The sequence below is a fragment of the Microcaecilia unicolor genome, chromosome 1, assembly GCF_901765095.1.
Source record: "Microcaecilia unicolor chromosome 1, aMicUni1.1, whole genome shotgun sequence".
NCBI lineage: Eukaryota > Metazoa > Chordata > Amphibia > Gymnophiona > Siphonopidae > Microcaecilia > Microcaecilia unicolor.
The window spans coordinates 313995737-314023158 of NC_044031.1; the positions used below are offsets into that span (position 1 = coordinate 313995737).

Here is a 27422-nt window from a genome sequence, read left to right on the forward strand (position 1 = left end):
CATTTTTTAAAAATTACTGAGGGAGCACTTACCGCCACCCATTTTGTAGACATTAAAGGCTCCTGTGTTATCTGTACGCTAACCACTTAGTGTGTGGTAATGTAGATGTGCTAACTGGTTAGCACAGGAATGCTCACGCTCCAACCCTGATACAACGTAGAAATATTTACCACATGGTTAGCACATGCAGATTTCATAGCTACCACGGGATGCCTGAGTGCATCCCCTGGTCTCTAATTTTTGCTGCATTAGGCGCATATTAGCACCTAATCTTAATAAAAGGATGCCCAAGTTAAGGTGAAAAGTTTTTTTCCAGAGTACAACTGTGAATACTGAGATCTGCTTGTGGTTATGACTATGTGTGTAATTTTTAAGTTGCATTATCTATAAATGTTAATGCTGGTGCCAGGCACTGAGACAGGCAGGGGTTGTAGTCAGACCCTGACAGAAAAGGGCACTGATTTATCTCCATATGTATAATGTATAAACTTTTGGTTGGGTCTGTTAAAAAAATATTTCCAAGTGTTTTCCACTTTTTTTTTTCAGGTGTAGGAGGATGTAAGAGAATCCCCCTTATCTATCTTATTAAGACCATGTTCCTGTCATAGGGGTACCCAAAAGTACCATTAGCTTGGAATGTGTCTAAGGGAAGTTTTGAAGTTCGATTAGAAGGCTTCACCTGTGTGGAGAGAGCCAGGTGCATTCCTGGCTTATAAAGGATGAGTCATGCAGAGAGAGGAAAAAGAGAAGACTGGGGAAGAAAAGCAGAAAAAAGTAGTAGAAGTCAGACATCCTGTCCGAGTTCCTAGCAGCTGTGTCTCACTCTCAGATTAGCATTACAGATTGGCAGTGGAGTACAGCGAACCACAGGGGCCAGGGACCTACCAATATTTTGGCCCACACAACATCAGCACTAGGGAGATGGGGCAGAGGTAGAGCCTGGTTTGTCTGGCCTTCCCAAGCAAAATGTTGCTGCCACCCCTAATGGGAAAAGTGAAACAGAGGCAGATTCTGGTTACCAGTAGTTGAATCAGTGGCGTAGCAAGGGCGGGGCGGTGGGGGCAGTCCGCCCCGGGTGTCACCAGAAAGGGGGGTGCCACCGCTCCCGCTGCTCTTCATCCTGGCACCCCCCCCCCCCCCCGCACCAGCCCTTTAAAAATAAATTGCCGACGCGATAGCGAGCGCAGCACCTCGTGTGCAAGTAAAAGAAGCGGATCCGATCATCTCATTGGGCCTTCCCTCACTGTCCCGCCCTCCTCTGATGCAACTTCCTATTTCCTCTAGGGCGGGACAGTGAAGGAAGGCCCAATGAGATGATCGGATCCGCTTCTTTTACTTGCACACAAGGTGCTGCGCTCGCTATCGCGTCGGCAATTGATTTTTAAAGACCGGGTGGCAGGGAGAAGACGAGGCAGGGTGAGGGTGGGGGGCACTTGGATAGCAGAAGGGACTGGGTGGGAGACAGATGGGGTGAGGGGGACTCGGATGGGCAGAAGGGACGGTGGGAGACAGATGGGGTGAGGGTGGGGGGCACTTGGATAGCAGAAGGGACTGGGTGGGAGACAGATGGGGTGAGGGGGACTCGGATGGGCAGAAGGGACTGGGTAGGAGACATGTCAGAAGGGGCATGGAGCTGGAACTGGGGTCTGAAAAGTGAGGAGGGAGAATGGGGTCATGCCTGGGGCAGGGGTGGATGGGAGAATCAATGGATCTGGAACTAGGGGCAGCCGCAGGTGGGAACTGGGAGCCGAAAAGAGGGGGCAGTGAGAGAGGGGGGATAGATCCTGGATGGAATGGGGATTGAGAGGGAGGGCAGACCCTGAATGGATGGGAGGGGGAAAGAGAGAGGGAAATGGTAAATCGAAGGAGCAGAGAGAAAGGGCAGACAGTGGATAGAAGGGAGTGAAAGAGCAGACAGTGGATGGAAGGGGGCAGAGATAGAGGGCAAATGCTAGAGGGAAAGGAGAGAGAGAGGGCAGATGGTGGATGGAAGGAGCAGAAATAGAGGGCAGATGTGGATGGAAGGTACATTAGAGAGGGCAGACACTGGATGGCAGAGAGAGAGAGAGCGAAGACAGATGCTGGATGGAAGGAAGACGGTGAAAAGAAGATGAGGAAAGCAGAAACCAAAGACAACAAACTGTAAATATATATTTTTATTATTTTGCTTTAGGATATAGTATTTAAGCTGTGTTAATAAATGTTTATAAATAGAACATGTAAATAAGGTAATCTTTTTATTGGACTAATTTTGATACATTTTGACTTAACTTTCAGAGAACAAAACCCCCTTCCTCAGATCAGGATAGGATACTGTAACAGCACTATACTGTATTGACCTGAGGAAGGAGATTTTGGCCTCTGGAAGCTAAATGTATTAGTCCAATAAAATGATATTATTTTATTTTCTGTATTTGTTTTATTTCTATTTGTTAATTTGTAAAGTGGTGATTGGTATTTGTTAGTTTTTTCAAATTTACATCTGCTGTCTTTATATTTTGCACAGTACTAGGAGACATTTTCTGTTTCTGTGGTGTTGCATTGTATGCAGAGTCTGGCATCGGGGGTTCAGTTTAATTTTTGTCTAAATAGAAAGTTTATGATTACTTATTCTGTAGTGGATTAGGGTGTATCTGTGTTTGTGAAAAAGACATGGCTTTCAGTTGGCATTGACTGTGCAGGATCGATGATCTGTACTATTTTGTCTGGTTTCGTTTTACAATAGGTGAATTGTGCTCTAGTGCTCACTGTAGTGCTTAAGATGCTTTCCTTTTCCTTGTGTGACTCGTAGAAACGACTGCTTATGGTATGGTAAAATTGCTCTATAGGTCGAGAGTGTTTTGTATTCTCGGTATGCCTAGTACTGGATTTGGGGGGGGGGGGGGGGGGGGTTAAAAAATGACTGGCCCCGGGTGTCAACTACCCTAGCTACGCCACTGAGTTGAATAAAAAAGTCCAGAGGAACAGAGCCTTTGAGCACTGGGGAGTAGGAATGGGCACCCAAAACATTTATGTGTTCACATGTCTTATTTGTTTTTCAAATGAATGTCAAACGCATATACTATGCACATAAAGTGCACGCTCTCCTTAAAGAGTGCCTAACTAAACTATCCACAAAGTTCAATAAAATGTGTCTAGTCTTCTTTTTTCAAGTTGAATCCATGGAAGAACATAATATGCTCTTGATACTTTTGGAATCATGGAAAATTTCAAAACCTTCAACTATCTTGCCAAAATTGCTGTAGATGGAATGCCATTCTGCTTCAGGAAATGAATAAACCTTAAGGTTTCAGACGTTGATATATTTTCTAATGCTTCCAGTTTTTATACTTTTTTTTATTAATCCATACATTTTTCTTTATTAAAGCTGCATCAAAAGTTTCCACCTTAGACTGATTTAAATCCAGAGTTTCAAGATTCAATATTTTTTTTAATATACTGTCTACATAAGAGAAGCTGCTTAACCAATTTAACATAAAGTTCTGTTATTTTACTTGTGACTGAAATTGATCAAAGAAAGATTATTTTAACACATAAATAAGTCATAAGATTTCCAAAATTATTAGCTACAGTTTTTCAGCTGGTATCAAACTCTCCTGCAATGACAAACCTTGCACTGCCTGGCCAAGGCCAATCTTCCGAATGCCAAATTAACATCTATGTTTACTACGCAGTGCTATGGGCATGTTAGCGTTTTTAACATGCGTAAATGGTTTACGTGTGTTAAACACTAACGTGCCCATAGAAAGGTATAGGCATGTTAGCGTTTAATGCGCCTTAAATTTACAGGCACATTAAAAACGCTAACGCACCTTAGTAAACATACCCCTAAATGACCTAATGTCAATACCAACTACAGCACACCAGGTGCGTGCTCACTCTGTTTCAGGAAGTCCAGACCAGCACCTGCCAGTAAACTCTCCCACTATTCCTCTGAAGCCACTGCAGAACAGAATGTAGGGTGAGGGGGTGTGTCTATGCTGCTCAAGACTAAGCATGATAACTTGGGCCTGAAGAGGCTCTGACTCACCTTTCTCCAGAGAAACACCCAGCAGTTGTCCACTTGGAGCTTGAGTTGGGATAGAACCCACTGAAGAAAATCATCCAGTGAGCCCACCACCGTCGCTGTAAAAACAATATTCCTGATACAGCTGTACCAAATAGCATATTTTACTATTCAGCTGAATATGAATAATGACAATTATTATTCAGCCAAATCCAAATACCAAATTTGAATAGTTGGCATTGAGCTTCAACTTAAAGTAAGAAAAGCAATGTGAAATTGGAGATCAAGTGTATTTCAGTAGGATTTAGCACAAAACAGCCCCAGATTATTCATATTCAAATCACTATTTGGCTGAATACGAATAATGTACATAAGTATTGCCATACGGGGAAAGACCAAAGGTCCATCAAGCCCGGCATCCTGTTTCCAACAGTGGCCAATCCAGGTCACAAATACCTGGTAAGATCCCCAAAAAGTACAAAATATTTTATACTGCTTATCCCAGAAATAGTGGATTTTCCCCAAGTCCATTTAATAATGGTCTATGGACTTTTCCATTAGGAAGCCGTCCAAACCTTTTTAAAACTCCACTAAGCTAACTGCCTTTACCACATTCTCTGGCAACGAATTCCAGAGTTTATTACATGTTGAGTGAAGAAACATTTTCTCAGATTCGTTTTAAATTTACTACATTGTAGCTTCATTGCATGCCCCCTAGTCCTAGTATTTTTGGAAAGCGTAAACAGATGCTTCACATCTACCAGTTCAACTCCACTCATTATTTTATAGACCTCTATCATATCTCCCCTCAGCCATTTTTTCTCCAACCTGAAGAGCCCTAGCCACTTTAGCCTTTCCTCATAGAGAAGTTGTCCCATCCCCTTTATCATTTTCATCGTTCTTCTCTGCACCTTTTCTAATTCCACTATATTTTTTTTAGATGCGGCGACCAGAATTGAACACAATATTCGAGGTGCGGTTGCACCATGAAGCGATACAAAGGCATTATAACATCCTCATTTTTGTTTTCCATTCCTTTCCTAATAATACCTAACATTCTATTTGCTTTCTTAGCCGCAGCAGCACACTGAGCAGAAGGTTTCAATGTATCATCATCAACGACACATAGATCCCTTTCTTGGTCTATGACTCCTAACGTGGAACCTTACATGACGTAGCTATAATTTGGGTTACTCTTTCCCACATGCATCACTTTGCACTTGCTCACATTAAACATCATCTACCATGTCAAAGGCTTTGCTGAAATCTAAGTATCCCACATCTAGCACCCCTCTCACATCCAATGTTTGGTGTCTGACATGACCTGCCTCTAGTGAAGCCATTCCGCACAGGCGACTGATAAATAAATCGAGTGCCCTCAGTACCTAGAGTGACTGGGTTAAAAATTGGTTGAATGGAAGGAGACAGAGGGTAGTGGAAATGGAGCTTGCTCTGAAGAAAGGGATGTTATCAGTGGAGTACCACAGGGATCAGACCTCGGGCTGGCTCTTTTTAATGTCTTTGTGAGCGATATTGTGTAAGGGCTGTCTGGTAAGGTTTGTCTCTTTGCGGATGATACCAAACTCTGCAATAGGGTGGACACCTCAGAGGGTGTGAATGAGATGAGGAAGGACCTAGCGAAGCTGGAGGAATGGTCCGATATTGGCAACTAAGATTTAATGCTAAAAAATGCAGGGTCAAACACTTGGGTCACAAGAATCCGAGGGAACCATACAATATAGGGGGTGAAGTGCTTCTGTGTACGAAGGAAGAGAGAAACCTTGCTAGCGCCCGTTTCCTTTAAACCAGAAACGGGCCTTTTTTACTAGTAAATAAATGTATATGCTAGTAGAGAGGCAGAAGACAAGGGATATGATACAGACGTTTAAATACCTCAGTGGTGTTAATGTACAGGAAGTGAGCCTTTTCAAATGAAGGAAACCTCTGGAATGAGAGGGCATAAGCATAGGCACCCGGTATAAGAGGCTTGGACAGGCTAAGCCTCCCCTGCTGTGCTCCGAGAGGTTTAAATTGCTGATTTACCTCCATCCTCACAGCAGGATCTGCAGTGAAAGCCCTCTAGCCTTGTGTAACCAATTGTAGAAATTGGTTTGTGGTTTGTTTACCTTACTGCTGGGAGAGCAGGGGGGGGGGGGGGGTGGTGGCCTGGGTTGCCAGGGAGATATTTAACGAGGATGACTTCCTGACCTGCACTGAGAACAGATAGCAGCTGAATCAGACAACCAGACAACAAAGGTAGAAAAGATCATTTTATTTTCATTATAGTGTTTGGAATATGTCCACTTTGAGAATCAGGTGCTCAACATTAAAAGTTTATATTTATTTACTTATTTATAGCATTTTATCCCACATTAAACATGAATTAGGGTGTTTTGTGGCTCTACATGAGAATTGTGATATGATCCCTTGTTTCATATTGTTGACGGTCTGCATTTTCCGTATGGGTGGTATATTGGTGTATTAGGTTCTGCCCAGTGTTATATTTATGGTACAGTAAGGTTCTGAGTGTGTTTTTGCACAAAGTTGTGCATAGTGTTTTGCAGTTGAGCGATTGTGCTTAGAATATGCTTTGAGCAACCACTTTATTCTTTGACATATGATACATATCTAATATCTAAATTTAATAAAATTTATTGTGACTTTTATTTTTTTTTTCTGTGTGTTATCAGACAATTATGGATTTAAGCTCCACCCCTGGCCCCACCCCTAACCCCACCCCCTTTAGCCTCCCCAAACAGTTGGGCCACCGACCGCCTATGGGCATAAGATAAAGTTAAGAGGCCCCATTTAGAGTATTGTGTGTGTAGTTCTGGAGACTGCACCTACGGAAAGATATAAACAGGATGAAGTCAGTCCAGAGGACGGTTACAAAATTGGTAAGGGGTCTTGAACACAAAAAATATAAGGACAGGCTTATCAACCTCAACATGTATACACTGGAAGAGAGGAGCTATGATAGAGATGTTTAAATATCTCAAGGGCATTAATGTACAGGAAGTGAGCCTTTTTCAACTGAATGAAATCTCTGGAACGAGGGGGCATACAATGAAGTTAAGATAGAACAGGATTAGGAGGAAACTAAGAAAGTATTATTTCATGGACAGGGTGGTGGAAGCGTGGAATGGCTTCCCGGTGGTTGTGGAGTCAAGGACTGTGTCAGAATTTAAGAAAGCATGGGATAAGCAACTTGGGATCCCTTAGGAAAAGGGTAGGGGTTACATAGGATGGGCCATTTGGCCTTTATCTGCCCTCACGTTTCTATGTCTATGTAAACATTTAGCTGTTGGCTTTGAATAAACTGTTCCTGAGATGCTGTCATAAGCTAAAGCCGTGAAATTAGTTTCACAGCAAAAATATGCAGCTGAGCAGTAACTTCAGTGGCTTTGGCAATATCAAAGCTCCTGTCAGACACATTAAAATGAACAGCACTGAAAACAAGAGAAAGAAGGCGAGTGTGTATAAGAGGGAACATTCTTTCACAAAACTTGTGCCAAATGAGGTAAAGGCAGTGTTTTCAGTAACACTACAAATAAAACTAAAATACATTTGTAAACCAAGGTGATTTTCAAAACGAAAAGCAAAGTAAATATTGATTTAATATTCTTTTTAATTTATACATTGTGTTATTTATTATGCTTTTATTTTAAACAATTGCTTATTTGGAAAAACGATTTAATAAATGAAAGCATCCATTTGACTGCAATTTTGATTTGCATAAATAAATAAAAGACACAAAACAGGAATTGTCTGTAGCCTTGATGAAGTGGAGCTCGTGCCCTTTTGGTGCCCTCAGACCAGCATTCAAATGTCTGTGTCACACATTGGCATTTTCCTTCCCCGATGGTTGGAAACTGCTCCTGCAGCTTCCAGCATTGTTCACTGCTGTCTCCACCAACTCCTTGCACTCACTGTGCTGCCAGGAGAGAACCTTGCTCCCCATGATCCATATTCCACAGTCGGTAAAATTCGGAGAAGTCCACATAGGGCTCCACACGTCCGTCCTCGTCAGGCTGGAGAGAATGTGAAGGGCGAGACCGGAAGAGTCCACCATCAGAGCTGGAGCTGCTGCTCTGGGTGTGGGTGTTTGTAGACTGTAGTGTCATTGTGGGACTCTGACTGCAGGAGACAAAAATATATATATAAATCACATGAAAAGCCAATAAAAACAAAGTTGGAACTATGGAGGCTCATTTTCAAAGCACACGGACTTACAAAGTTTCATAGGTTACTATGGAACTTTGTAAGTCTAAGTGTTTTGAAAATATGCCTCTATGTAATTTTGAAAGTGTATGTGCTTTGAAAATGAGCACCTTAATCTGCAGAGTGGAACGGGTAAATGCAAAGTGATTGTTCATGCTTTCAAAAAGTGCAAAGACAGAGGGACAGGCCATGAACTTACTAAACAGTACATTTAAAATAAACTAGAAAATATTTTCACAGCGCATAATTCAGCTGAAGAATATGTTGCCAGAGGATGTCGTAAAATCTGTTAATGTAAGTAGGTTTAAAAAAAATATTTGGCCAAGTTCCTGGAGGAAAAGTCCATACACTGTTATTAAGGTGGACATGGGTTGAGCAGCAAGCAATCTAGTTACTTTTTGGGATCCTGCCTGCTATTTGCAATCTGGATTGGCCACTGATGATGGATCTTTGGTCTAACCCAGTATAGCAATTCTTATGTTCTTGAGTGTGGTAAGTACACAAAGGCAAGTTCTGGCTACCTGAACATTCTTCTGCATATGTTCTCTCCTGTGTAATCAGACTATAATTAAAAACAGTAGTGAATTAAAAAAAAAAATTTAGCAATGCTTTGGCAATAGTCATACTATCCTGTCTTCCAGTACAGTCAGGTGGCAAGGTGTCAACACCCACCTATATCGCACAGGTTCTCAATTTCAACCAAGAAGAGACTGCGCTCAGTTCATAGCCCTGATCTTTGACAAAATGTGAATGTGAATTAACCTGTGATTTGTTTAAAACATTTCCAAGACCAAGTACCTCTGATGCAAAATATCCTACACAATAAGCGGAGATAGTTGCAAATACTATGGGGTCCAGGCCTGCAAGCTAAACCACCACACATTACTGGCTAAGTTTTCATGCTCATGATCAGAAGAAACAAATGATCATGTGGAATTTTTACAAAGTCTCTACTGTAATCTGGGACTTTGTAACATTTCCCAGCTTTTTATTTTCTCACTCACCCAATGTTGGAAAGAATTATATATATAGGGTTGAGAAAGTGTGTCAGTCTGTTGGCAAAATAAACTCTCCAAACATTTTCTGAACGTGACCAAATTTGGCACAAGGGAAAACCAGGAAAGAGATGCATCAAATTAAAAAACAGGCCAGATCAAACCAGGAATTGAGAAAAATGCTCCAATGCATTTACATGGGCGAAGCAGTTCTATCTTCTGCAGCAGAGAAATTTTGATACAGTGAAATATAGTACTTAGGGAATTCCTCTTTTCAAACTGCCTCTCCCGGTTCTCTACCCTTCTGGTAAACAGAACAAACACATCCGCCGCATTGAGCCTGCCATGAGTGGGAAAGCGCGGGGTACAAATGTAACAAAAAAAACCACAAAAACATACAACCCTCTCCCCACCCCAACACAGCTATCCGTATGTTATATAATGTGTACAAATATGAGCATGTCTCCCTTCTTTTGTATGAAAATCAATGGTTATCAGTGGGGTACCACTCTGAATTTAAAATATTGCTATTGGCCCACATGGCTTACTATACGGGCCTCCTATTTTATCTTTCTTCCTTTGTAATAACATGAATTCCCTCCTGTACACTCAGTTCCCAAGGTAAATAAAACTCTTACAACCATACCTTGAGTTGCTTACTCTTGTTTTGATTCAACATGCTTGTCTTCATTTTTCTATCTAACGTCTTCCTTATGGAAATTGCTTCCCTTGACTATGTGGTCTGGATCCTCATAAAGGAAATTTAAGGCAGCCTTGAAGATATATTTCTTCGAGATAGCTTTGATGATAGGGGATAGGTGGTTTGGGGCCATGAAGCGTGGATATGATAGCCTCCTACAGTATGTTTTCTTTAATTTTCTAGCTGTGGTGTCCCTTTCCTATTAAATGATGATGATCTCTCTTTTGTGTTATTTTATTTTGAAAACTGCTTTGCTTTTCATAAGGCGAAAGTCGATATTGCAAGTATCAATAAACAAACACCCTCTAGAGGCCGATTGAATTACAGTTTCAGTGCTACAATTGGCCCGAAATCTGGATTCGGACATGTTTTGGACACAGATTTAAATGAAGACATTCAAAATATAGCTGTTAAAGTGGAAGTACTACTAATAGGTGATTTTAATATGCCAGATGTTGATTGGGGTATCCCTATTGAGGGGTCTTTCAGAAGCTGGAAAATCCTGCATTCACTACCGGGGGAACTATTTGAACAATTGGTAATGGAGCCCACATGGGATGGGGCCATATTGGACTTAGTGCTTACTAATGGGGGAGAGCGTTTTTGATGCTACAGTAGGTGATCATCTGGCATCCAGTAATCACCAGATGGTGTGGTTTCATATTAGGGACGCTAACAAATTAGGCAACACAATAATAATGGGTGATTTCAATTACCCCAATATTGACTGGGTAAATGTAACACCAGGCCATGCCAGGGGCTTAGCTACGGGTGGGCCTGGGTGGGCCCAGGCCCATCCAATTCAGGCTCAGGCCCGCCCACCCAAGCACACACACTGCAGCGTGCAGCAGCGCCTGCATCGGCATCACGTAGCGTACCACGGCAGACGGTGAGACAGCACCCGCTCAGCTGATCTCCAGGCTCCAGCGAGTCCAGCCCACCTACCTTTCGGGCTTGCAGAGGGCAGAGGCAGACTCGGAATCGGCAGTCGGCACTGAAAAATGCAGGTCACGTCGCAGCTCGTTGTTCCAACTTCCATCCTACGTGGTATATGACCCGACCGTATGACGTGGCTGTGCGTGGCGGCGTGCTCAGCCTCGCTCCGCTCCGTCCACTCGCTCGTGGACATCAGGGCAGGCTACAAAAATAGGGTTGACCTGCTGAGCATTGAGCTAGTGTGAACCTGGCCCTGGGAACGTTGGAATCCAGTGGGAAAGGTTGAGAATCGAGTTCCAGTCTCGTCGGTACCGAACCGTGGTGCAGTGTTTTTTTAACGTCATAATTTTAACATCATCGTGTAATGTTTTTAAAATTAAGCTAGCAGGGGCCTGGGCACTATTAAAATTTAAAGTTGTGGAATTTCTGGGTGGGGTAAGCACTTCACTGCCTAGGGCAAAAAAAGTATATATTTAATGATTAAAATATACCTTTTTTTGCCCTGCAGTGAAGAGCCCACCCCCCACCCAGAAGCCCACCACCATGACCAGCCAGCGTTTTGATTACTCTTTTGTAATCAAAATGATGGCTCTGGTCTGGTAGTGGGCTTCTGGATGGGGGGGGGGGGGGTAGACGTTTCACTGCCTAGGGCATTGAGGAGCCCATCCCCACCCAAACATTTCCCAACAATAAATTTTAATAGTGCCAAGCTAGCTTAACTTTAAAAAAGTTGTCTTTCTCTCATTTTGGTGGGTTTTTGGGTGGGGATAGTCTCTGCAGTGCCTAGTTAAAAAAAATAAAATAAAAGTGTAGGTGCCGGAAGTTTTCTCTGGGTGGACTGGTGTGTGCAGAAGAGGTGGGCATGAAAAAAGTCTTATTTATTTAATTCCATAGGGGGTGGGTAGGTAGTAGGACAGGGCTGATGCTAGGCTATAGGGAGGAGTGGGGTGGAAGAACAGAGCTGATGCTTAGCTATGGGATGGATGGTGGGGAACGGAAGGATGGATGGGGGGGGGGGTGGTAAGGAAGAGAAGGGAAGGGCTGATGCGGAGCTATGGGGATGGATAGAGAGTATTGAAGAGAAAAGCTGATGCCAGACTGCTGGGATGGAAAATTAGAATTAGAAATGTGTGTGTGTGTGTCTCTCTCTCGGCCCGTTTCTGACACAAATGAAACGGGCGCTAGCAAGCTTTTCCTCGGCTCCCTGCAGCCACCCATGTCCAGCGACCCTCCTCTCCCCCTGTGCCCACTGCAGCCACCCATGTCCAGCGACCCTCCTCTCTCCCCTGCCCCCTCTCCAGCCACCCATGTCCAGCAACCCTCCTCTCTTCCCTGCCCCCCCCCCCCCTCCAGCCACCCATGTCCAGCGACCCTTCTCTGGACATGGATCACCTGTGAGGCATGTTTTTTTTTTCCCCCGGGTTCTGAAGTTGACATCAGAATAGCTACGGTGATGTCAGCCTGATCTACGGAGCATAGCAGACCAACTCAGAATGAGCCACGGTCCCAGGCAAGCCAGAACGTTGGAGATGAGAATTATTACATAGGATATATATATAGTGCCCACCCATATAAGCTTTGGGCCCAGCCAAAATGTCAGATCTGGCTATGCCACAGGGGCATGCTAGGGAGGTAAATTTCCTTGACGAAATCAAGGACTGCTTTATGGAGCAGCTGGTACAGGAGACAACAAGAGGAGGAAAAATTCTAGACCAGGTCCTTAGTGGAGCGAATGATCTGGTGTGGGAGGTAATGGTGCTAGGGCCACTTGATAACATTGATCATAATATGATCAGATTTGATATTAGATTTGGAGTAAATATACACAGGAAATCCAATACATTAGTGTTTCAAAAAGGAGACTATCCAGCTTATTTTCAAAGGAGATCGCCGGCCATCTTCCGACACAAATCGGGAGATGGTTGGCGATCTCCTGAACCCGGCCAAATCAGTGTAATCAAAAGCCGATTTTGGCCAGCGCCAACTGCTTTCCATCGCGCAGCCGGATAAACTTCAAGGGGGTGAGCACCTTTGAGCTGTGTCTGTCCCTGCAGTCTGTTGGCATTCAGGGCAGCACAGTAGTTAAGCAGGTGGCAGCGGTCCCTGATATTGCATGATGTTCATTCACGGGATTGCACAATGCACATGCGCGTTAGCTATTGAAATGTAAGTCTGATGCTTATAAGACCGTTATAAGGAGATGTAACTAGCCAAAATGACTACCCTACCAAACTAACAGCTCTCTCATTTCTTCCTGCAGGAGGTGCAGTAAGAGGAAGAATGGTGTGGATCTTGGGGCATCCACTGGTGCCATGGAGAGTAAGCGGGCACAGGAGAGGTGGTAAGGCAGCCGCCTGGGACACAAAGAGAAAACTGCAAGTCATCAGGGGAGACCTCTCCAAAAATGATCCAGTGTGAAAGTGCAAACCCGAAGCGACATGGTACATTCCCATCAAGGGAGGCGATCTGGCCGGCACATCCCTGTCGAGGGAGGCGATCTGGACGGCACATCCCTGTCGAGGGAGGCGATCTGGATGGCACAGTCCTGTTGAAGGAGGCAATAAGGAAGATCGACGAAGTGGTGCGGACTGTGCAGATGCAGATACTTCCACATCACTCCTGCCGGGAGTGGAATAAAAACTGGTTGAAGGATAGGAAACAGAGTGGGGTTAAATGGGCAGTATTCACAATGGAGAAGGGTAGTTAGTGGGGTTCCTCAGGGGTCAGTGCTAGGACTGCTGCTCTTTAATATATTGATAAATGATTTAGAGATGGGAGTAACTAGCGAGGTAATTAAATTTGCTGATGACACAAAGTTATTCAAAATCGTTAATTCGCGACAGGATTGTGAAAATTACAGAAGGACCTTACGAGACTGGGAGACTAAATGGCAGATGACGTTTAATGTGAGCAAGTGTGATGCATGTGGGAAAAAAGAACCTGAATTATAGCTACGTCATGCAAGATTCCACGTTAGGAGTTATGGACCAAGAAAGGGATCTGGGTGTCGTCACTGATAATACGCTGAAACCTTCTGCTCAGTGTGCTGCTGCGGCTAGGAAAGCGAATAGAATGTTGGGTATTATTAGGAAAGGTATGGAAAACAGGTGTGAGGATGTTATAATGCCGTTGTATTGTTCCATGGTGCAACCACACCTTGACTATTGTGGTCAATTCTGGTCACCGCATCTCAAAAAAGATATAGTACAATTGGAAAAGTTGCAGCGAAGGGTGATGAAAATGATAGCGGGAATTGGATGACTTCCCTATGAAGAAAGACTAAGGAGGCTAGGGCTTTTCAGCTTGGAGAAGAGACGGCTGAGGGGAGACATGATAGAGGTATATAAAATAATGAGTGGAGTGGAACAGGTGGATGTGAAGCGTCTGTTCACGCTTTCCAAAAATACTAGGACTAGGGGGCATGCGATGAAACTACAAGTGTAGTAAATTTAAAACAAATTGGAGAAAACTTTTCTTCACCCAACACATAATTAAACTCTGGAATTCGTTGCCGGAGAACGTGGTGAAGGCGGTTAGCTTGGCAGAGTTTTAAAAGGGGTTAGACAGTTTCCTAAAGGACAAGTCCATAAACCACTACTAAATGGACTTGGGAAAAATCCACAATTCCAGGAATAACATGTATAGAATGTCTGTACGTTTGGGAAGCTTGCCAGGTGCCCTTGGCCTGGATTGGCTGCTGTCGTGGACAGGATGCTGGGCTCCATGGACCCTTGGCCTTTTCCCAGTGTGGCATTACTTATGTACTAGTATGACAGGACATACGGGGTCTCCTTATGGATGTAGCAAAATGGGCACAATGGCCTTCACAACGACACACAAGGAGCGCTGGCAAGAATGCAATCGTAATGAGATACAGAAGAGGGTTATGGGTGCTCACGTTCTATCCATGATAACGTCTTATCCACAGGCTGCATCTAGTTGTGAAGGAGCCTGGGGCAAGCTCGCAGAACTTCCCGGGCTAGTGGAGGGGTTAACCGAGCCAGAAAGAAAATGGATTGACTAGATTGACAGAGAGGGGTGCCCTAACTGCAGGGCCAGTGTACCCCTCGGGGCAAGGCACAATGCATGCTGATGCCTGTCCAGAGGTGGGATGGGGCTGCCTTGCTTCACGGCGGGTGTCACCCCAACCACAGTCATTGGGCAACAAGGATGATGGCCTTGCTGCATCGCATAGCAGGCCTGCATGATACTTAATACTAGTACCAGACGGCTCGGGTACTAAGTTGTTGATACATATTGATTTATTCAATAAATCTGCGGCCTAATGTTTTACGGCTGACAAATCGTGTAGCTTATCAATCCTCATCTGGTAGATAGCTAGTCGTCGCCTGATGAGGCAGTTGAGAAAAGCAGGAGACAGAAATAGCAGGGCAAGGGGAATGGTCACTGCTGCCTATGTTATCAAGTCCTGGATTTACCCCATTAAAAGCAAGGAGCTGTATTTGTGATTCCTCCCCAGGGAAAAACCAGGAGTAGATCAGCTCTTCTGATAAAATGGAACCAGCTGTTCAAAAGACTGTCCTGCTGTGGTAATTCAAAGTTAAAATCTGCCTGCACTGAGACCAGCACTGATTATTTTATTTACTTGAGATACTTAAAACCTGCACTATCTACAGTTTTAGGTGGCTTACACAGGTACATGCATAATTCATAAAACAATCCAAAAATACTTCCTTACTCGCTGCAGAATAAGCTGACCGCAAACTTATGATAAATGACTAAATAGTTAAAAACAACCATGACAAATTAATCTGGAGTTTATTACCCAAACAAGGAAAAGGCCAGTTGAAAGACACAAACCTCTAATCTCTTACAAAATATCAAGATGTGATTAATAGCTCTGAAGATCTTTTGGCAAAGAGTTCTAAACTACTACTAAAAAAGGCCCGTTTCTGGAACGAATGAAACGGGCGCTAGCAAGGTTTTCCTGGGAGTGTGTATGTTTGAGAGAGAGAGCCAGAGTGAATGTGCGGGTGTGTGACAGAGTGAGACTGTCTGTGTGACAGTGTGTGTGTGAGAATGAGAGTGTGTGACAGGGCCCCCCTCCCCTGTTCCTAATGCCCCTCACCCCGTTCCCTCCCCTCCTTTTCTTCCTCCTTCCCACACTTTGGGTTCCTTAAGGCTTTCAAAAGTCTATGTACCCCGTGGCCCTAACGCCCAGTATCCGGATACCCCACCGCTTTCCTCCTCACCCCTCCCCCAAGATGTAATACTTTCACGTCCTTCATTTTTTAAAAAAAAGTGTCCTATCTACCCTGTGTACAAATGCCCGGCATTCAGATTCATTCATTCAGAACTTGCCCCCCACCCTGAACACTTTTGGTTCCTTCAGTCTTTTAAAACTCTCCTATGTACCCTGTGTGCTAATGGCCAGCATTGAGATTGTTTTCCTGTCCCAAATTTGCATGTCTTTCAGTCATTCACAACTCCCCCCCCCCTTCTCCAGTTTAACACTTTCGTTTCCTTCAGTCTTTTAAAACTCTCCTATCTACCCTGTGTCCTAATGGCCAGCATTCAGATTGTTTTCCTTTCCCAAATGTTCATGTCTTTCAGTCGTTCAGAACTCCCCCTCCCCCCATTTAACACTTTCGGTTCCTTCAGTCTTTTAAAACTCTCCTATCAACCCTGTGTCCTAATGGCCAGCACTCAGATTGTTTTGCTTTGCCAAATTGTCTGTCACTGAGGTCAGTGCGTGCCTGCCTAGCAGACCACTTCCGGCAGGCACGGTCCCAAGCACATCCTGTTGGAGGTGAGAATTATTATATAGGATTGGCCCAGCTACTGCAAACATTTGAGTGCGCATTTCAGTAAGGTGTACATGGTGGTGAATTGTAAATGCCACAGACAGAACATTTCACTGTTATCATAGGCGCCCCGTATAAGAGGCTTGGGGAGGCTAAGCCTCCCCAGCCCGCCACGCCCCCCGTCACACCTTTAAATATTATAGTTTTGCTGGAGTTGCGGGCAGCCGGCATTGAAGACATCGGCAGGCTTACGCCGGTTCCAGCAGCCTTCCCTTCCCTCGTTGCAAGTCGGATGATGGCTCCGCCCTCGTAGAAACAGGAAATATGTCAGAAGAGGGCGGAGCCATCATCCGACTTGCAACGAGGGAAGGGAAGGCTGCTGGAACCAGCGTAAGCCTGCCGATGTCTTCAATGCCGGCTGCCTGCGACTCCAGCAAAACTATAATATTTAAAGGTACGGCGGGGGGGGGAGGAAGTAAACAGGGCAGATGGGAGAGGAGAGGAGGGTTGCTGCACATGGTGGAAGAAGGGGAGAGGAGGGTTGCTGGATGGAGGGAAGGGGAGAGGAGGGTTGCTGGATGGAGGGAAGGGGAGAGGAGGGTTGCTGGACATGGTGGAAGAAGGGGAGAGGAGGGTTGCTGGATGGAGGGAAGGGGAGAGGAGGGTTGCTGGACATGGTGGAAGAAGGGGAGAGGAGGGTTGCTGGATGGAGGGAAGGGGAGAGGAGGGTTGCTGGACATGGTGGAAGAAGGGGAGAGGAGGGTTGCTGGATGGAGGGAAGGGGAGAGGAGGGTTGCTGGTCATGGTGGAAGAAGGGGAGAGGAGGGTTGCTGGATGGAGGGAAGGGGAGAGGAAGGTTGCTGGACATGGTGGAAGAAGGGGATAGGAGAGGGCAGGGGATAGGAGAGTTGCTGGACATGGGTGGATGGAGGGGAGGGTAGGGGGGGAGAGGAGGGTTGCTGGACATGGAGGGGGAGGGAGGAATGAGGAAGGAGATGAGATAACAGAAAAGGAAGAGAGTAGAAAAACTGCACATGGATGAAGAAAATAGGCAAAAGCTGGATCCACTGGACAGTCAAGTTTGTGGAGGACCCAGCTTTTACTTACGGATGTAGGACAAGAAATGAAGAAGAAAGGCGGAAAGTAAACAAATAAATGGAAAGGAAGCCCTGGAAACGGAGTTAAGAGGACAGATAGCAGCAGAATCGGATACTGGGCCAGCACAATCAGAAAAACAAAGTCACCAGACAACAAAGGTAGAAAAGATTATTTTATTTTCATTATAGTGTTTGGAATATGTCCACTTTGAGAATTAGGTGTTCAACATTAAAAGTTTATTTACTTATTTATGACATTTTATCCCACATTAAACATGAATTAGGATGTTTTGTGGCTCTAATTAAGAATTGTGATGATATGATCCCTTGTTTCAATATTGTTGGCGGTCTGCATTTTTCGTATGGGTGGTATATTGGTGTATTAGGTTCTGCCCAGTGTAATATTTATGGTACAGTAAGGTTCAGAGTGTGTTTTTGCACAAAGTTGTGCATAGTGTTTTGCAGTTGAGCGATTGTGGTTAGTATATGCTTTGAGCAATCACTTTATTCTTTGACATATGATACATAGCTAATATCTAAATTTAATAAAAGGTATTAATTGTGACATTTATTTTTTTTTTCTGTGTGTGATCAGACAATTATGGATTTAAGCTCCATCCCTGGCCCCACCCCTAACCCTGCCCCCTTTAGCCTCCCCAAACAGTTGGGCCACCGACCGCCTATGACTGTTATGCACTGTATGAAAGAGGTTCCACCTCATTTGTTTCCAAAATATTGTCCCCCTGATGTTGAGCCTGTAGCAATCAGCATTTAAAAAAAAAATGCCAACTGCTACAGGTAAAATAAATCCAAATATTTGGTGGCAGTATCTGGATAGTGTATGGATGGCAATCATGGTCCTTGAGGGCCACAATCCAGTTGGGGCTACTAGATTTCCACAATGACTGTGCATTAGATCTATTTGCATTAGGGGTGGGCGATTAAAAATTTTAATCGTGTGATTGATTGCGATTACTCATGACATGCATTTTGGGTATTTCTCTCACCCTTTCCTACTGGTTCTCTGTTATTGAGCACAAACATCTCTCTATCTCTCTCATCCTCTGTTTCCTTCTCTCATGCCCCCCTTCCCAGTCTTCACCCAATTTTTCTCATTCCCCCTCCCCAGACTTCACCCAGTTTCTCTCATGCCCCCCCTATCCTTCATCCAAATTCTCTCATGCCCCCCTCCCCAGCCTTCACCCAGATTCTCTTCTACTCCCTTCCCCAGCCTTTACCCAGATTCTCTCATGACCCTCTCTCCCTGCGTTTACCCCGACAGCAGGGCTCAGGCTCCGTATTTTCTCTTCTTCCTCACTGCTGCAAAGTCCATTTTTGTCCCCTGCACAGTGATCAGGCTCGGCAGATACTTGAGCTGCGCTGTGCAGGAAGTTGGGGAAATCTCAGTTTCAAGTCCTGTGACTCTTGCAGGACTTGAAACTGTGAGACTTGAACTTCCTGCACAGTGTCAGAACGGCTCAAGTATCTAATCTGCAGAGCCTTATTGCCATGCAGGGGAAGAAAATGGACTTTGAGGCAGCGAGGAAGAAGAGAAAATGCAGAGCCCGAGCTGTTGAGGGGGAAGGGCGCAGGTTTCTCTGATATGCGAAGAGATTTGACCATATCACTCTGTTACTCGCCTCCATTGGCTTCCATTTCCTTACATTATTCATTTCAAGATTTTTTGTCTTGCTCATAAAGCCTATTATTCTGGCCTCCCTTTGTTTTTGGAATCTCTATTCCCTACATTCTCACCTTAAGATTATTTGATTCTCATCAGTCAGTACTCCTAGCTAGCTCACCTGTAATCCACTAGACATTCTGCCTTTTATTTCCTTGCACCCAAACTGTGGAAACACCTCCCACTCCGCATTCATAGTGAGATGTCGTCCACAAAACTTAAGTCCAGGCTTAAAACACAATTTTTCACCAAGGCTTTTTGATTGGTGGACTTCAAAATGTTTGTACAGTCAATTACTTACCATATGATTCATAATTTTGAGTAAGTTACTGAAAGTATTTGTGTATCTTGAGTTACTGTTTCTGTCCTATTCAAGTCTGACATTCCTTTTTGATTTTATGATAGGTAGACCCTATCACCTATTGGGAGGCAGGAAAGGCAGTGCTGAGGGGACATATCTTGGCTTATGTCGCAAAAAACCGTAAGGAAAAAGAGAGTCAACCCAACTGCAGCAATTGAGGGGGAAGCATATTTTCACTAAAGATGAAAGGGTGAAAAGAGAATATTATGCCATACGTAAACAGATAAATGATCTTTTGACTGCGAGGGCATCACAGGACATTCAAATGTATAAATATAATCTCTACCGATGGGGAAATAAAGCAGGGAAGTTGTTGGCTGCTCTTGTCAAAAGCAGAGGGGCGAAAAAGACCATCACTAGGATCCGACCGTCAGGGGGTAAAGTGGTAACAACTGATGTAGAGATACAACAGGAGTTTGTGAAATTTTACAAGGCATTATATGATAAAGGGGAGACAGATAGAGAACAGAGAAAGTCTTTCTTTCAGGGATTGGTTCTCCCCCAGCTATCACAGGCACAAGGGGATGCTCTGAATGCTCCGATGACAGGAGCTGAGATTGGGCAGGCGATTAAGCACTTGAAACTGGCAAAGGCGCCAGGGCCTGATGGGCATGGGCCTGAGTTCTACAAGATTCCGGGTATGACAATTAGTCCTCCCTTTCAAGAGTTGTGTCATCACCTATGTGCTATGGGGAAGGCGGGGAGGAGCTTGACGCATGCACATATTGTGGTGTTCCCCAAACCTGGGAGGGACGAGGAGTTGTTAGGATCGTACCGATCAATATCACTTCCCAACCAGGACATAAAACTTTTTGCAAACATTCAGGCTCACAGATTGGGAAAGATGCTGCCTGCGTTGATACATGAGGACCAAGCAGGGTTTGTGCCAGGTAGATATGCGTCTTCTAATGTCCTCCGGGCCTTAACAGTTTTACAAAGATTAGGGGGTGTGCCAGGAGATGTTATCATCACTAGTTTGGATGCGGAGAAAGCATTCGACAAGATTCTGTGGGATTACCTGTTCTGGGTGCTTCCCCAGTTTGGGATTATGGGCTCGTTTTTGGGAGGTACCAGAGCTTTATATAGTAATCCTATGGCCCAAATATTGATTAATGGAGCGCTATCTCCAATCTTCAGGCTGGAACGTGGCACCAGGCAGGGGTGTCCGCTTTCGCCCATGCTTTTTGTGCCATCAATTGAACCCTTTGCTGTAAAGATCAGACAGTCTAATCAAGTGCAAGACATGAAGGTGGGGTCCCAAGAATTTAAAATAAATTTATTTGCCGATTACTTGCTTATATATTTAGAGCAGGCAACCACATCGCTTCCTAATTTGATAACGCTGCTCACACAATTTGGGTCTTTTTCTGAGTTGCGACTCAATTTGGACAAATCGGAGGCTTTGGCAGTCTCTTCTCCGTGTATATGTCAGCAGATGCCAACGTTCCCTTTGGCCTGGTCATCAGGTACTCTAAAGTATTTAGGAGTTTATCTTCATAAAGATTTGAAAGAAATATACCGCCGAAACATACAGGATAAACTCAGTAGCATTAAAGCGTTGTGTAACAGGTGGCAAGAGTTACCACTCTCGCTGCTGGGGAGGGTGGCACTAGTTAAAATGGTTATGCTGCCAAAGATCCTTTACCCCTTGCAGATGTTGCCTCTCTGGATTACGAGAAGGGATGAACTCTGTTATAAAGGGTGTATCGGAACCTTCTTATGGGCAGGACGCAGGGCCAGAATTGGATTTGTTAAGCTTACGCAATCTAGAATTAGGGGAGGATTAAACCTACCAGATCTCCAATTGTATAACGTGGCGTCCCTGCTTAGATGGATCCACGAAATTCACACGGGGGCTACGAGGTTTGCGCTGCAATTCATCTGGGGGGGCAGGATCTTTGCCATTTACGGCTTTTAATCTTTTGTAGGTTGGGACGGGGGGGGGGGGGGGGAGAGAGTTTGTATCCCCTGCTTCGCCCGCTGTGACGAGCTTGGGACTGGTGGAGAAGAGGGGTAGGGAGTGTGATGGGCCCCTCTCCTTTCCTGACAGCAGTAGACAACCCTCAGTTTCCAGCTGGACAGGGTGTGACACGCTTTAAAGCATGGGCGCGTAGGGGATATCGCTATGTAGGACAATTTATGGGGCTTCGAGGGGGCTCTCTCCCCACTTTTGAGTAGGCACAGGAGGCCTGGAATTTGGTGCGTGCAGACTTCATGCCTTTTTTGCAATGGAGGCATTATTGTGCCACATTGACTTCTGTGAGAACTGGTGGCCCGACCTTTTCCCAACTGGATAAGATATTTTGTCAAGTACCAAAAGAGGTGAATAAGTTAGCGGTCTGGTATGCTATAGGGAGGGAGCAGAGGCAGGTGTCCTTTTTTGGAAGCTTGGCTAAGTGGTGGGGGGAGCAACTAGGAGAACAGATCACAGTGGATAAGCTCTCAGTATACTTTATTGGCGCGTTCATGGCGACACCAAGTGCTAATTTACAATAAATGCAATTTAAGTTGCTGCATGGCGCTTTTATAACAAGGGATAAGGGGAAGAAAATGGGGCTTTGGGAGGACAGTAAGTGTGTTCGGTGTAAGCAGAGGGAGGGTACTCTCATCCATACCTTTTTGGAATGTATGGCTTTGCATGAGTTTTGGACAAATGTGCTAGGTGCTATAGAGAGGATGATGGATGTCTCTTTCGAATGGTCTTACAAGGTGTTGCTTTTGGGAGATGAAATGGATTTGGGGACACAGGGATTATCACCTCAGGTGCGCTTTGTTTGTGTGGCGTTGATGATAGCTATGAAAGTTATATTAGTGAACTGGATAGCAGAAGAGCCACCAACCATGCACCAATGGTTGGTAAAGATGAACCAGACGGCTCGCTGGGAACAAGAAAGGACTAAGACCTCTAGGCAAAAGAATGGACAGGTATATAGTTCTTTGTGGAAGCTCTTTGAAGCATTACATAAAGGATCTCAATAGACTCCAGGAGTGGGCGGAGGGGGGGGGGGGGGAAGGGGGGGCAATGAATGCTGGGAGGGATAAAATAAAAAAAGAAGGTAAACAGGAGTGCACCCAGGAAACTGTTTATAGTTTTGTTCACATAAAACACAGGGAATGGATTTGGATATTGTAGAAGGGTGTGCATAGATATTGTTTGCTTAATATATGATGGAAGTTTCTGATTTACGAGGCACGTGGTGGTTAAGTGTGTCAAGTTATGTTCTTACCTGAATATTGTTGCTCTCTTCAAGTTGTATTGTGCAGCTTCTGTACTTCAATAAAAATATATTAAAAAAAAAAAATTAATCACAGCTTGCCGCTCAGTTTGGCAACACCGGACCTTCCTGCTCATAATGTCACATCTGTACCATTCCGATGTTTGGACAAAGAAAGAAACTAATATATTGGGACATGTGAAATGTGGGAATTGTATCATGTGTGACATAGAGGAAACTAATACAATCTGGGACTATATAAACAATAAATGGATTTATATGAACTGTACAACAAATTGTATTTCCAAGGCAGTGATATTTATTTATTTGTTACATTTGTATCCCACATTTTCCCACCTATTTGCAGGCTGAATGTGGCTTACATAGTGCCGGAGATGATTACATGATTACCTGTCCTTGTGGGTTAAGATATATCGGACAAACTAAACGCATGTTAAAAACGCGTTTAATAGAACATAAACATTGTATCCAAAAAGAAAAACTTTACATGCCTCTTGTAAAATATTGCGTTAATAATAATCACACATTTGATCAACTCCGATGTACTGTGATCGAACAAGTAAAAGATAATGGCAGAAGGGGTGATATTTCAAGGGTTTTACATCAGAAAGAACAAAGATGGATATACCGATTTCAGACGGTATCCCCTATGGGACTTAATGGCCCAACGGAATGGGAAGCGTTTTATTGATATGTTGTTGTATAAGGAAATGATGTCATAATAGGGAGCAGTCAATAGTTTGGTGTTGCATAAGGAAATGACGTCAGAACAAGTAGCCGCAAAAGCATCTTTCTAGGCAGTCGCCATTTTAATATTGAGTGTATGCAGTAAGGAAGAAGAGTGTTTGTGCATATCCTCTCCTGATGAAGTAGTGAAACAGAAGGAATTCTTTGACTGTCGAGAGAGATTGGTTAGGATTATGTTTTGTGAGAAAATCTTTTGGATTTGAAGTTGGGAGAAGCCATTTTTTGATACGAGACATCTCTACATAGATATGAAGATATACCAAAATGAGGAGTGGCTCTGGGAAAACGTTTTAGGTTATTTCTCCTGAGGGAGCTAAGTAATTGTTCTTTTTGGGGGAGAACTATCTATGTATTATTGACTTTTCTGAAAATCATTCTTCCGATAGCACAAATTTTGGTTTGATAACATATTTGGTTTTTGCTTGGGCATTTAGATAATAGATTTGTCACAATTATACCCTCCGTTTTTCCCTGCAGACCTTTTTTCTCTATGTATAGAGTTGTTTTGCTCTGCAGGTGTTTTCGGAAATGGTGGGGGCCTGTGATGAAAGCTATTTCAGGTGTGTCTACAGAGTTGGTACCCTGGGCTTACGAGGCCTATAATTCGATAAACACAAGAAGTGACCTTTAATATATATGCACAAGTAACACCAGATTTCTAGAGCAAATAAATATAGCAGTTTCTGATTTCATTGCTCTAAGCAGATTTTTGAATTTTTGATAATCTATTATATATTGCAATACATACAAGCAAATTATCTCTCCGTTCCTCTGTTTATATAACATATCCATATCTTGGTCATATAGCCCAACATTATCCTTTAATATATATGTTAATAAGTCTTAGCAGTCGGTGATCAGTCTCTCAAGCCATGTAAATGTCCCAGATCTCATGGTAGGAAACAATTCTGCCATACTTCCAAAGCTGTCAATTACGACATTAAATAATACATAAGTAATGCCACACTGGGAAAAGACCAAGGGTCCATCAAGCCTACTACTACTACTATTTAGCATTTCTATAGCGCTACAAGGCGTACGCAGCGCTGCACAAACATAGAAGAAAGACAGTCCCTGCTCAAAGAGCTTACAATCCTGTCCACGACAGTGGCCAATCCGGGCCAAGGGCACCTGGCAAGCTTCCCAAACATACAAACATTCTATACATGTTATTCCTGGAATTGTGGATTTTTCCCAAGTCCATTTAGTAGTGGTTTATGGACTTGTCCTTTAGGAAACCGTCTAACCCCCTTTTAAACTCTGCCAAGCTAACCGCCTTCACCACGTTCTCCGGCAACGAATTCCAGAGTTTAATTACGCGTTGGGTGAAGAAAAAGTTTCTCCGATTTGTTTTAAATTTACTACACTGTAGTTTCATCACATGCCCCCTAGTCCTAGTATTTTTGGAAAGCGTGAACAGACACTTCACATCCACCTGTTCCACTCCACTCATTATTTTATATACCTCTATCATGTCTCCCCTCAGCCGTCTCTTCTCCAAGCTGAAAAGCCCTAGCCTCCTTAGTCTTTCTTCATAGGGAAGTCGTCCCATCCCCGCTATCATTTTAGTCGTCCTTCGTTGCACCATTTCCAATTCCACTATATCTTTCTTGAGACGCGGCGACCAGAATTGAACACAATACTCAAGGTGCGGTTGCACCATGGAGCGATATAATGGCATTATAACATCCTCACACCTGTTTTCCATACCTTTCCTAATAATACCCAACATTCTATTCGCTTTCCGAGCCGCAGCAGCACACTGAGCAGAAGGTCTCAGTATATTATCGACGATGACACCCAATCCCTTTCTAGGTCCATAACTCCTAACGTGGAACCTTGCATGACGTAGCTACAATTCGGGTTCTTTTTTCCCACATGCATCACCTTGCACTTGCTCACATAAAACGTCATCTGCCATCTAGCTGCCCAGTCTCCCAGTCTCGTAAGGTTCTTCTGTAATTTTTCACAATCCTGTCGCGAGTTAACGACTTTGAATAACTTTGTGTCATCAGCAAATTTAATTACCTCGCTAGTTACTCCCATCTCTAAATCATTTATAAATATATTAAAAAGCAGCGGTCCTAGCACAGACCCCTGAGGAACCCCACTAACTCCCTTCTCCATTGTGAATACTGCCCATTTAATCCTACTCTCTGTTTCCTATCCTTCAACCAGTTTTAATCCACAATAGGATCTTTCCTCCTATCCCATGACCCTCCAATTTCCTCTATAGCCTTTCATGAGGTACCTTGTCAAATGCCTTTTGAAAATCCAGATATACAATATCAACCGGCTCCCCTTCAACCGGCTCCCCTTTGTCCACATGTTTGTTTACTCCTTCAAAGAATTGAAGTAAATTGGTCAGGCAAGATTTCCCCACACAAAAGCCGTGCTGACTCAGTCTCAGTAATCCATGTCCTTGGATGTGCTCTGTAATTGTCATGTCTGTGGCCGTGACCACCCTCAGCGTTACCTTCTTTCTGGGGGTCAGCAGCTCTGCTGGCTTCTGTCTGTCTTTGTGTTAGTTTTGGTTGCGACGGCACTCGTCCCGTATTGACTGGTCTACTGGCGATATCGACCGCTGGGGACCCCAATGTTTTGTTTCTTGCCTTTCGCCAGTGGTTCCTCCTTCGAGGAGTATTTCAGCCTCTCCCGGGGTCCTCTACCCCTGTGAGGCCCAGCTCCCAGCGGAATACTATGATTTCCAGGATGTCTTCAATGCCCAAGAGGTGGAATCTCTCCCTCCGCATTGCCCTTTTGATTGTCCCATTAAATTACTCCCAGGCAAGACTCCATCCCGGGGCCGATTATATACTCTCTCCCGGGAGGAGTCGAAGGCCATGCGGAAATACATCCAGGAAAACCTCCAAAAGGGCTTCATCAGACCTTCTTCCTCTCCGGCAGGGGCCGGGTTTTTCTTTGTAACCAAGAAGGACAGCTCTCTGAGACTGTCACGTCTGTGGCCGTGACCACCCTCAGCCTTACCTTCTTTCTGGGGGTCAGCAGCTCTGCTGGCTTCTGTCTGTCTTTGTGTTAGTGTTGGTTCTGGCTTTGTGTGCTGATTACTCCACTAGACCTCACCTGTGTGGGCTCTGCCTCTCTAGGGAGCCAGCATCTAAGATGGCTGCCACCGGCTCTATGCCAGCTTCCAAGATAGCTCCTGCTTGTCTTTCCTGTGGGCTCACTTCCTATGTGTGTCAAGCCTCTCTTTGGGGTCAGTGTACTTCCTGCTTCTGTCCTGCTGCTGGTGACTCATCAGTGAGAGCCTTCATAAGGAAGTGCTTTGCTTGCAGTCAGGGCCTTTGCATGGTGTCATGCCTAAAGGTCAGCAGGTTAGTGAGAGTTCTGTTGCACTGTTACTAAGCCTGTCTCTGGGTTCCTACCCATCTGCTTTCTGTACCTGTGGACTGCTAGTCCTTCCGGGTGGGCTCTGCCTCTCTGTTTGAGTGTCTGGGGACTGCTAGTCTTTCTAGTGCTTTCCTCAGTGTTTGTAGCCTCCGTCTTTGTTTGTTCTCAGCCTGGGTTTGGAGATACTCAGTTACAGCCTGGGGTTATTTCTCTGGCTGTATGTGAAGCTGCTGTAGCTTCAGCCCAAGACCCTTGGCCTGTTATTCCTGGTTTTCTCTCTTACCCTGAGCCCTGCTTTGCCCAGCCTTTATGTTAACCCTGAGCCC

The 27422-nt window shown here is 44.4% G+C and overlaps 1 protein-coding gene across 3 annotated transcripts in view; it reads right to left on the bottom strand.

Annotated features, from left to right (window-relative positions):
• Positions 1-7627: 7627 nt before the first annotated feature.
• TAB1 (TGF-beta activated kinase 1 (MAP3K7) binding protein 1) overlaps positions 7628-27422 on the bottom strand; it is a 190448-nt gene continuing 170653 nt past the window's right edge. For all 3 annotated transcript variants that reach the window (XM_030208454.1, XM_030208463.1, XM_030208445.1), the window contains one exon: positions 7628-8143. In XM_030208454.1, coding sequence (XP_030064314.1) covers positions 7933-8143 — 211 coding nt within the window. In that variant the 3' untranslated portion in view covers positions 7628-7932. The remainder of the gene's footprint in view (positions 8144-27422) is intronic.